At 46.3% G+C, this 12,115-nt stretch overlaps 1 protein-coding gene across 2 annotated transcripts in view; it reads left to right on the plus strand.

Annotated features, from left to right (window-relative positions):
* LOC124020544 (zeta-sarcoglycan) overlaps positions 1 to 12,115 on the plus strand; it is a 139,940-nt gene that overhangs the window by 75,133 nt on the left and 52,692 nt on the right. For both annotated transcript variants that reach the window (XM_046335780.1, XM_046335779.1), the window contains one exon: positions 5,312 to 5,399. In XM_046335780.1, the coding sequence (XP_046191736.1) occupies positions 5,312 to 5,399 (88 nt within the window). The remainder of the gene's footprint in view (positions 1 to 5,311; positions 5,400 to 12,115) is intronic.

The following is a 12,115-nucleotide window of genomic DNA, read 5'->3' on the forward strand; positions in this document are numbered from 1 at the left end:
ATCAATTGAAACTGTGTGGAGAACAATACTAAATCCCATCATACGCACCATTGCAAAAAATTAATTCCAAGAGCAGGGTATTCACCAATTAGGTGAGGCGAAATGATTTGGTGAATGCTACCGCCGAGCCGGTCCACGGCATTCTAAAATTAGAGCCAAGCAGGTGTGATTTATTCACGTTTTGGCCTGTTGTCATAAACAGGAGAAAACAATGAAAGTGGGGATAATGAATCGCAGGTGGCAGAATGGGGAAAAAAATCTATCTGTCTCTCTCTCTCTCTCTCTCTCTCTCTCTCTCTCTCTCTCTCTCTCTCTCTCTCTCTCTCTCTCTCTCTCTCGCTCTCTCTCTCTCTCTCTCTCTCTCTCTCTCTCTCTCTCTCTCTCTCTCTCTCTCTCTCTCTCTCTCTCTCTGTCTCTCTCTCTCTCTCTCTCTCTCTCTCTCTCTCTCTCTCTCTCTCTCTCTCTCTCTCTCTCTCTCTCTCTCTCTCTCTCTCTCTCTCTCTCTCTCTCTCTCAATCGGATCAGCAACTCTCTCCCAATTTAACAGGATATTCTCATTTGAATTCACGCCCGAACAGCGGCATATTCATTTGGGGAAATCAACAGAAAAATTGGGTCACCTGCAGTTTATTCATTCCCCTACGTTTTTCATTATAGAGAGAGACCTGCTTCTCAGAATGCATTTAATGAATTCATCTTAGTCTGGGCATCGTGGGTAGTCTTTTATTTGTATTTTTTTCCTGAGGAATATTTCTGTCTGTAATAAAGCCCTTTTGTGGTGAAAAACTCATTCTGATTGGCTGAGCCTGGCTCCCCAGCGGGTGGGCCTATGCCCTCCCAGGCCTACCAATGGCTGCACCATTAAGGCCTAATGCATTTATTTCAATTGACTGATTTGCTTATATGTAATTCAGTAAAGTCTTTGACATTTTTGCATGTAATTTTTGCTCAGTATAGAAACTCAATTGGTTCCTTAAAGAACCCTATATGGAATCCAAGGGTTCTATATGGAACCGATTTTGGTTCAGTGAAGAAGTATGTAAAGATGACCCATGGTCACCTTGGTGTTCCAGGCCTACTACATTGCAGATCTTGCACTGCATCAGCCAATGGTTGCGTGCCACCTCCTCGACAGTCGAGCATCAGGTTGCTTTATCATAGGATGTGGATATCTGATATGTTAAACACCCATCCAGACGTTGTTAGATCTGGCGTGCATCTGCAATGTAGTCAGCCTGGAACAGGTCGAGTCTTGGATTAGGGATCTTTGGCCAATCAATGACCTTTCCTCGTCTCTGGGTAGAAATCGACCTGACAGTGTGTTGTGGCCCACACCTCTACACACAAGCTGGTATAAAAAAACACTGTCCGGACACTTTGCTTTTGGACCATGACTTGGAATCAGTAAGTAGCGGCGAGGTGAGAGTTGTTCCTCTGACCATGACTTGGAATCAGTAAGTAGTGGCGAGGTGAGAGTTGTTCCTCTGACCGTGACTTGGAATCAGTAAGTAGTGGCGAGGTGAGAGTTGTTCCTCTGACCGTGACTTGGAATCAGTAAGTAGTGGCGAGGTGAGAGTTGTCCCTCTGACCGTGACTTGGAATCAGTAAGTAGTGGCGAGGTGAGAGTTGTTCCTCTGACCGTGACTTGGAATCAGTAAGTAGTGGCGAGGTGAGAGTTGTTCCTCTGACCGTGACTTGGAATCAGTAAGTAGTGGCGAGGTGAGAGTTGTTCCTCTGACCGCGACTTGGAATCAGTAAGTAGTGGCGAGGTGAGAGTTGTTCCTCTGACCGTGATGACGGAGGCTCAAATCAAAGACAGTTATTTAAAATGAATTCTCCTAAGTTATGGCGAAGCGGCAGGACGGGGCAGGACACCGGCAGGACGGCGCTAGTGAACTCCACCCTGCGGTGTGTGTTTGAGACTACTACTATGGGTGCCAAGCTGCTCTAAATAAACCCTGTTTGACTCTTACCACATCCCCCCTCTTTGGTTTTCGAGATTCAAATGATGACGTCATGTTTTGCACCGTGCCAGTTTCAAAGTCTCTTGTTTCAGTGTTTTTCATAGCTAGGACCAGGAGTTTTACCTGACTACATTTTTAGCTTGTAACGAGGGGTCAGTAGTTTTACCTGGTCAGGTCACATGGTCCAGGGAAAAGTCCAATAGATAGCACCTCTACAAAAGCTCTTTCTCCGCTTCCTCTTGACCTTGGCAGGCGACTTCATCACAAGGGCCAGATTTCATGTGCGTACTGGAACTAACAGGAACAATAGAGAGCGCCCTGGGAGAGAGGTATCGGCACCTGGCACACTTCTAAAGAGCCAGAACTTCAGACATCTAAATCCCTTCAACTGAGCCCCTGTGTGTGTGTGTGTGTGTGTGTGTGTGTGTGTGTGTGTGTGTGTGTGTGTGTGTGTGTGTGTGTGTGTGTGTGTGTGTGTGTGTGTGTGTGTGTGTGTGTGTGTGTGTGTGTGTGTGTGTGTGTGTGTGTGTGTGTGTGTGTGTGTGTTTCTAACGGTGTTTGTGCTCTTCACCAATCAAACAGATTGTGCAGAGACTCAAATGTACTCTGACCTGCAGTCAAGCTCACTAAGCCAGTCTCAGGCCACAACCCCGGTTCCTCAACCGCTGCACCTCTCAACTTTTAAGGCAATATTTAGCTGGCTTAATATAAGCCTGTGACTTTTCAGAGGATTCTCGCCACTGACTTTGCAACTTTTAGAATGGTCTATGCTATCAGGGATTCTTGGGACGTCCCAGCTCTGACGTTACCCCATTGACGTTGACATTTGAAATGGTTAAGGTAAGAGATAAGGTCAGGGTTAAAGTAAAGGTTAAGATTAGGTAAGAGATAAGGTCAGGATTAAAGTAAAGGTTAAGATTAGGTAAGGGTTAAGGTCAGGATTAAAGTAAAGGTTAAGATTAGGTAAGAGATAAGGTCAGGATTAAAGTAAAGGTTAAGATTAGGTAAGGGTTAAGGTCAGGGTTAAAGTAAAGGTTAAGATTAGGTAAGAGATAAGGTCAGGATTAAAGTAAAGGTTAAGATTAGGTAAGAGATAAGGTCAGGATTAAAGTAAAGGTTAAGATTAGGTAAGGGTTAAGGTCAGGGTTAATGTAAAGGTTAAGATTAGGTAAGAGATAAGGTCAGGATTAAAGTAAAGGTTAAGATTAGTTAAGAGATAAGGTCAGGATTAAAGTAAAGGTTAAGATTAGGTAAGGGTTAAGGTCAGGGTTAATGTAAAGGTTAAGATTAGGTAAGAGATAAGGTCAGGATTAAAGTAAAGGTTAAGATTAGGTAAGAGATAAGGTCAGGATTAAAGTAAAGGTTAAGATTAGGTAAGGGTTAAGGTCAGGGTTAAAGTAAAGGTTAAGATTAGGTAAGAGATAAGGTCAGGATTAAAGTAAAGGTTAAAATTAGGTAAGGGTTAAGGTCAGGGTTAATGTAAAGGTTAAGATTAGGTAAGAGATAAGGTCAGGGTTAAAGTAAAGGTTAAGATTAGGTAAGAGATAAGGTCAGGATTAAAGTAAAGGTTAAGATTAGGTAAGGGTTAAGGTCAGGGTTAAAGTAAAGGTTAAGATTAGTTAAGAGATAAGGTCAGGATTAAAGTAAAGGTTAAGATTAGGTAAGAGATAAGGTCAGGATTAAAGTAAAGGTTAAGATTAGGTAAGGGTTAAGGTCAGGGTTAAAGTAAAGGTTAAGATTAGTTAAGAGATAAGGTCAGGGTTAAAGTAAAGGTTAAGATTAGGTAAGAGATAAGGTCAGGATTAAAGTAAAGGTTAAGATTAGGTAAGGGTTATGGTTATGGTTAAGGGTTGGGGTAAAGGTAGGGGTTAAGGCTAGGGTTTAGGGCATGGATGTCTCAAGGATCCCAGATAGCACTGCCCAATTTAGCTGGCTTAATATAAACCTGTCACTTCACGGAGTGGCTGAGACATTTGCATTTGAACGAAAGGGTGGAGTGTATTGACAGACTGTGTGCTGCAGCAATTGAATTAGTGATCATATCAGGACCATTCAATAGAGTTTAGACTCCTTGGTGTAAAACACGTGGGTTTATTTAGTGACTGCTGGGGTTTTCCTTTGTGTTCTACCTTTGTATAGGGATTCTCTACAATTGCTTCCGGCAATGGCCATGGGAGTCATCCTGAGGAAATGATATCAACATTTACGGCAACCCAATCTTAGTCACTAATTCTCCATTTTAAGTCTGAAGATGTATTCGTACTCATCGTTGAAGGTCATGAAAAACATATTCCATTTCAATCCTCATTTCAACAGAGTTTTGACTTTAAGCTTTCTACTACGTTCTGCTGTTGTGTGCATTGTTCGCTCTCTGTTCAAAGCCTAAATGTTCTAGGAATGAGTGAGTCACAATCACTGCATGTTGTACTCAGATGGTATGGAGAGGGATGAACTTATTTATAGAGGACCGTTGCAGGGCAACATCAGTTCAGAGCACTGTTAGATATGTGTCTCTTCAAACACAATGGACTTCAATGGAACTCAGTGAGGTTGTATAGTCTGCCATCAGGTACGGTGGTTGTTTTAGAAACATCACACAGGCGGGCGGGCGGGCGGGCGGGCGGGCGGGCGGGCGGGCGGGCGGGCGGGCGGGACGGACGACGGACGGACGGACGGACGGACGGACGGACGGACGGACGGACGGACGGACGGACGGACGGACGGACGGACGGACGGACGGACGGACGGAGACAGACAGACAGACAGACAGACAGACAGACAGACAGACAGACAGACAGACAGACAGACAGACAGACAGACAGACAGACAGACAGACAGACAGACAGACATGGTATCGAGTACAGTATATACATATGAGATGAGTATGTAGACAAAGTAAACAAAGTGGCATAGTTAAAGTGGCTAGTGATACATGTATTACATAAGGATGCAAGGGCACATCAATATATTTTCATCACCTTCCTGGCTTGGATATTTGAACCTTGCGGTTACTGGCCCAACACACTATGCTCCCTGCCACCCTACAGAGAGAGAAGGGGGTGGAAGGGGAAGAGAGGTATTCTGTATGGTTTGGCATGTAACGTACCTGTTAGGGGTTTATTAAGCAGCAGCATGAATGACTGACTCGTCCTTGACCCCGAACTGTGCCGGTACATTTATTGTGAATATTATCCATTGTTGCTGTAGCCATTTACTCTAGCGATTTGCTCTCTCTCTCTCTCTCTCTCTCTCTCTCTCTCTCTCTCTCTCTCTCTCTCTCTCTCTCTCTCTCTCTCTCTCTCTCTCTCTCTCTCTCTCTCTCTCTCTCTCTCTCTCTCTCTCTCTAGGACAATCCTCTGATCCTGCAGTCAGACAGGAATGTGACGGTGAACGCAAGAAACAACCTTGGTCAGCTAACAGGACAGCTCACTGTGGGTGAGTCAGCCTCCGCCGCCACCAGCTGGCCACACACACACGTACACACACCCATCCCACACACACCCGCGTTCACACACACACATGCAAACACACGCGCCCCCACACACACACACGAACAAGCACACACACACACTAACACACACACAGATTACCTGGACTCTTGATCAAAAGTAGCCCATCTTGGGTAGTTGTGTTCCAAGAAGTGGAACCCCAAGACAGCAGGGCCTCACAAACCCCCGGGCTGGGGAGAACCCGACCAAGCACATGATGGGGCTTCCGTTAACTATCCCCGCCCCCTGGGCCACAACGCATGGTGCCTCACTGACTGACTGACTTGCTGGCTCCAACACATCGTTCTGGGGGAGTTCTGCATTGTTCCAGAAGTCCGGAACAGAATTCCCTCCTCTCCTCCTGTCAGAGATTCCAGAAAGATTCCAAGGGTTTCTGAAGGAGCTCTGAGTCAGCATGTTGACAACACTCACACACTTTCTAGTCAGGAGGAAAGGGGCTTTCGGACTGCTGCCCCCTTGGATATGGCCATGATGGATTGGGAAACTGGTATCCGGAAGGGACTCATACATAGCAGTAACACTGGCAGACTAGTGGACCCACAGGAGAGAGAGACTCAACCTTCTTAGATGGCTATCATTGTACTTATCAGCTTAGTGGTCTCTGGTCCAAGGAGATAAGGGTACCTGGTGAGACCAGTATGACCCTGTCTCTTAGTGTGGTATTCAGGCAACCTTAGTGTGTTAGTCTCTCTCTCTCTCTCTCTCTCTCTCTCTCTCTCTCTCTCTCTCTCTCTCTCTCTCTCTCTCTCTCTCTCTCTCTCTCTCTCTCTCTCTCTCTCTCTCTCTCTCTCTCTCTCTTTTCTCTCTCTCTAATATTAGTTTCTTCCTCCATTCCCTCTGACTCCTCCCCCTCCCTCTTTCCCTCTTTCTATCGCTCTCTCCTCTTCTATCTCTTCCTGTTCTCCGTCTGTGAACCGGCTAGTGATAACATTCATCTTCCATTAGGAGAACAGTGTGGTACTTTGGAGTTCTACTCCACATCCTGATCGTCCCATCCACAGTTTCCTCTCTCTCTCTCTCTCTCTCTCTCTCTCTCTCTCTCTCTCTCTCTCTCTCTCTCTCTCTCTCTCTCTCTCTCTCTCTCTCTCTCTCTCTCTCTCTCTCTCTCTCTCTCTCTCTCTCTCTCTCTAATGGACTCTCTCTGTATGTCTCTCTCTCTCTCTCTCTCTAATTTACTCTCTCTCTCTCTAATTTACTCTCTCTCTGTATGTCTCTGTGTCTCTGTGCCTCTGTGTCTCTGTGTCTCTGTGTCTCTGTGTCTCTGTCTGTCTGTCTGTCTGTCTGTCTGTCTGTCTGTCTGTCTGTCTGTCTGTCTGTCTGTCTGTCTGTCTGTCTGTCTGTCTGTCTCTCTCTCTCTGTATTTCAAAGTTCCTCTGTCCATAAGCTCAGATAAATTATATTACAGTCAATTATGATACACACTTTGAAATCACGGCTAACGTGCTGTGATCATAAGGTCCTTGGAGGAGACACGCACACACAGTTCACTTGGTGCTATTAGGGCATTGGAACTCCAGCCATCGACACACACGCACATTCGCACACAGACGAACACACACACACACACACACACACACACACACACACACACACACACACACACACACACACACACACACACACACACACACACACACACACACACACACACACACGCACACACACACACACACACACACACACACACACACACACACACACACACACCTTATTCCCCTCCCTCAGCCAGTTGCTAAAGGCCATGAAGTTACCCCGTGGCACAGAGGAACAGACAGGGCCGTCACTGAGCCTTGAGCGCTGCACTCTGTTTTATCCTCCTTCTTTTCCTCCCTCCCTCCTTCCTTCCTCTCTATTCCTGTCACCTCGTTAATTTGAGTGAGGACCTGTCACGGCCCATATCCGAATCAGGGCTCGTAAAAATGAAAAGTGAACTTGGCCCACTGAAAGTAGGCTTTTGGCCCCCCTTTCTGACACCAAAATGCTATTTGTCCTCCTCTCCATGTAGAAATTGCCTTTAACCACAGATCTAGGATCAGCTAAGCATCTCTAAATCCTTAACAATCAGAAGTGAAGAAAAACTGAAAACTGTCCTTGGATCAATCTACAGCAGCAATCTCCTCGTCCTGTGTCCTCCTTCCCCCCTCGGAGAGAGAATAACATCATGAGAGTATTTTCTGGACGTGGTGCCCAGCTGCTCGGAGGACAGCGAGGGCGAACGGGAACGTCTGTTGTCTTTTTTTGTTGTTGGAGTGTGTCATTGACTTTTCATTTGTATAAGTGCATTCTGGGTAATAAATGGCCCTCTCAATCTGCGGGAAGATTTCATTACGACCGTGGCAGGAGACAGGCGACCAAAACTGGCGACGGGGGCCAAAATGCATTTTTGGGAAAGACAGCGCATAAGGCCGTATGTGACTGTGAGTGTGTGACAACAACGTCACAGGGATCACTCTCACCCGCCACGCTGCCAATTTTCGAAGTGCCTTTCACCGTCCAGCCGAACACTCTATCCAAAACACTGCTGTTACACCCTTTCCTCTCCTTGTCCCTTTCCTAGAAGAAATGGACTTCAAACCTTAAACTGGCAAACTCCCCTATGACTTTGTAATGAGCTTCTAAACTTCGGGCTTCATTTATGTCCCGTTATCTTCTCCTGCTCAGTAATTATTTTCTCTTTTATCTCGGAGGAATCGTTCCACTCATTTTTTTGTCCAGCTGCTGAATCATGTGGAATGGATTAAGGCAAGGGTTAGAGTGGGAGATGTTCTGTGATTACCACACAGGACTTTGGGGTAAAGAGATAGAATGAGGCACTCTGATTGGATCCCCGCTCTGTCACCCATTCTTAGCGTCCAATAGGAACAGGTGTTTAAAGCTCTACTTCCTTGTTATTTTGGTATTTGCTCTTACTTGCTATTAAGCAATTTGGTATGTAGTCAAAGACTAACTTGCCCTTGAGTCATTCTGGGTAAGAGACAGCTTCAGTGACAAGAATATGAATGATACATTTGATCATGTCTGCTGTGCCTGTACGGGGCACAGGGCCGTCTTTCCCTGTGGCTACTACCGACCGTTTGCAACTGTTCTTCACAGGTGGCATATAAAAGAGGATGAACTAGCAGTGCATATGCTTTGTGACGAGAGATCATTCTCAATGAGAACATATTTGTCGTGTTAGAATAGAATCTGTCCATTTTTATGAAGGAAGTACTCATTTTGCTTTGTTCCCATCAATGTCATGCCGGTTATTGATGTGTGTGTACAGATGACACCGCAGGCCTCTGTGTTTACAGACAGCAATGAAGAGTGTGTGATTAAATCCACCTTTTAGCAGCGTCTCTTCTTTGCCTCCTTCGTCTCCCTGGCCGAAAAGATTCTCTTGATTAATGTGTCGGTTGAAACCACACTTTTTCCCTTTTTTCTCCCGCGCTCTTTATTAATGAGTGTAATCTTATTTAGATACATAATGTGTGTAAGTTTGTCCATAAATCATGTGTAGTTTCTCTAACCGGGGTAAAAGTTGCTGTGCGCTGCAGTTTTCTGACTGCTTCACTCCACGGCTCTTTAGTTTTTCAAAAAGCACCTTCAAAGTGTCGAAAGGTCTTCTTCCAGGAGACTCCGCTCTCTGACTGATTTCAGCACTTCAAAAAGAGACCAGCGATGACCTCGTTGTTTCGCAGAGTTGCATCACCTTCTTCAGTGTTTACTTTTGAAAGTCCAAATTAATTCAGCATTTCTCAGCCCTCGTTCAAAGGGGCCGTGACGAACTAGCTCGACGAGTTCCCGTGACCAACTAGCTCGACGAGTTCAAAACGTAAACTTTTTTCTTCAGACTTTATATTTTGACAGGCCGAAATGACTCCAGACTTTGTTGTCTCTTCCCCCATTCCCTCTACTTTGTATTTGACAGGTCAAAATGGCACCAAACAGGGATTGCCCCTTCCCTCTTTGTGGTTCTCCCCAAACCCCCAAACTGCCCTCGTTCCAGACTGACTACAAAGCAGTCACCTGCTTTCTCACGACGCCTGGATGTTGAACATATTCACTAACCACATTATATCCTATAGCAATGTGATGCCTGACAGTCGTTGACGTGGCACTCAGCCTTTGGTTGGTGCAATGTCACGTCTGCAATGTCGCGTCTGCAATGTCGCGTCTGCAATGTCGCGTCTGCAATGTCGCGTCTGCAATGTCACGTCTGCAATGTCGCGTCTGCAATGTCGCGTCTGCAATGTCGCGTCTGCAATGTCGCGTCTGCAATGTCACTTCAATGTCACTTCTGCAATGTCACGTCTGCAATGTCACGTCGGCCTGGAACACTATCTCTGATTTAACAAGTGACATTTCCTGCGTGTTCAATATCACCACAGAGGATCATCCTTCATCCTTCTCTAATCACAGGAAAATCTGCATCAATTAATGATCTCGAGCAGCTCGTTTATAACGCCCCGTTGTCATTAATCTTCTGAGGAGCAAAAGTTTCAGACGACAGTCCAGACCCAATATCTCCTCAGTGTGGGCTGTTGCTGTCAACGTGGATATAACTACTTCTTATCACTGGTTGTGGCTAAGTGGCAATGTCCTTGTCTTCTCCAAAGTGTTCCAAAGTGCCCTAACAAGCCACCCCGTGAAGTAAACTCTGCTCTAGAGTGTTTTGGTTGACGTCCAGCAGCCATTTCCACCTCTTGTATTGCATTTGCAGTTATTATGGTCATTTAGCAGACACTTATCCAGCGTGACGTTCATCTTAAGGTAGCTTGGTGAGACAACCACTTATCGCTGTCTTACACCACATACCGCTGATGGTTAAATTCATCCGTTTTGACGTTTTGGACGGTGAGGACATAGGGAGCTGTCAGGGAGTCAGTCAGAGTCAGTTAGCGCTGCTTTGGGCTTTCCGACGACGTTAAAAAATGTAAGAGAGCATTCTAAATGTACCTCATTTAAGTCAACTTTTTTCTCAAACTGAAGTCATGTACCTCAGAGCCAGAGAACAAAACGCGCCTAGACCACGGGCATGAAAACATGGAGAGTTCATCAAGTATTAACAGTGGTTTAACGCCTGGTTGTTGAATCCTGTTATCGTTCCTGCGTGGTGTTGTTGCTCTGCTTGTGTGAATAGGAGTAATTCCCCTGTGGCTGTATCTGGGGGACTGGAAGAGATGTTGATGATCTTTGGAGCGTATCTACTGTAAGTGGAAGTCTATGGGATCTGAAGGACGGTTGAGAGTTGAGGTTGTTGACGCCGGGCGCTGTTGATGCTGAGCACTGTTGTAGCCATGTCGCAAATGTAATCAGAGTCAAACTATTTGACTTTTCTATCTCAAAGTCAAACAGTAATGTGGAAATTCAATGAGAGGCGGAGTAGAATGGAGGAGAACAGCGCCCAGGGTGGGGGGGGGGGGGGTGAAGGGTGGGGGGGGGGATGAATGCTTCCTGCTGTGACTCGATGCCTTGGTCACTGCCGCATTTACATGTTTTTTGAAGCATCTAGTGATTTATTCACGACCGTGGCGTCTAAGTGTGTCGCCGGACCCCCGAGTGCAACGCCCGCCACCCCACATCCGTCACACCAGCATCCTCTTCCTTAACGCACCCCCCTACGCCTGCAATTCTCCTCCTCTCCCGGAGCAAGAGAGAGGGAGACAGAGCAACGGAGTGACATCAGCAGGAGAGAGTTTAATTTGAATACCGCACTGTTGTTTTGATGTAGTCTGCAGCGATGCCACGGCTATTTATTTCTGGTTCTTGTTTGTCACCCCAATCTGTCTGTCTGTCTCTCTCTCTCTCTCTCTCTCTCTCTCTCTCTCTCTCTCTCTCTCTCTCTCTCTCTCTCTCTCTCTCTCTCTCTCTCTCTCTCTCTCTCTCTCTCTCTCTCTCTCTCTCTCTCTCTCTCTCTCTCTCTCTCTCTCTCTCTCTCTCTCTCTCTCTCTCTCTGTCTCTCTCTCTCTCTCTCTCTCTCTCTCTCTCTGTCTCTGTCTCTCTCTCTCTCTCTCTCTCTCTCTCTCTCTCTCTCTCTCTCTCTCTCTCCTCTCTCTCTCTCTCTCTGTCTCTCTCTCTCTCTCTCTCTCTCTCTCTCTCTCTCTCTCTCTCTGTCTCTCTCTCTGTCTCTCTCTCTCTCTCTCTCTCTCTCTCTCTCTCTGTCTCTGTCTCTGTCTCTGTCTCTGTCTCTGTCTCTGTCTCTGTCTCTCTCTCTGTCTCTGTCTCTGTCTCTGTCTCTGTCTCTGTCTCTGTCTCTGTCTCTGTCTCTGTCTCTGTCTCTGTCTCTGTCTCTCTCTGTCTCTGTCTCTGTCTCTCTCTCTCTCTCTGTCTCTGTCTCTGTCTCTGTCTCTGTCTCTGTCTCTGTCTCTGTCTCTCTCTCTCCCTCTCTCTCTCTCTCTCTGTCTCTGTCTCTCTCTCTGTCTCTGTCTCTGTCTCTCTCCTCTCTCTCTCTCTGTCTCTGTCTCTGTCTCTGTCTCTGTCTCTGTCTCTGTCTCTGTCTCTGTCTCTGTCTCTGTCTCTGTCTCTCTCTCTCTCTCTCTCTCTCTCTGCATCCTTTCTTTTCCTCCCATCCCTTTTGCTTTTCTGTGTCTGCTTGTATGATATCCGTACCATCGCCAGCAGGCAGAGCAGGAGAGAAGCCAGGCACAGCATACCAATAAG

The sequence above is a fragment of the Oncorhynchus gorbuscha genome, unplaced genomic scaffold, assembly GCF_021184085.1.
Source record: "Oncorhynchus gorbuscha isolate QuinsamMale2020 ecotype Even-year unplaced genomic scaffold, OgorEven_v1.0 Un_scaffold_851, whole genome shotgun sequence".
Classification (NCBI taxonomy): Eukaryota; Metazoa; Chordata; class Actinopteri; order Salmoniformes; family Salmonidae; genus Oncorhynchus; species Oncorhynchus gorbuscha.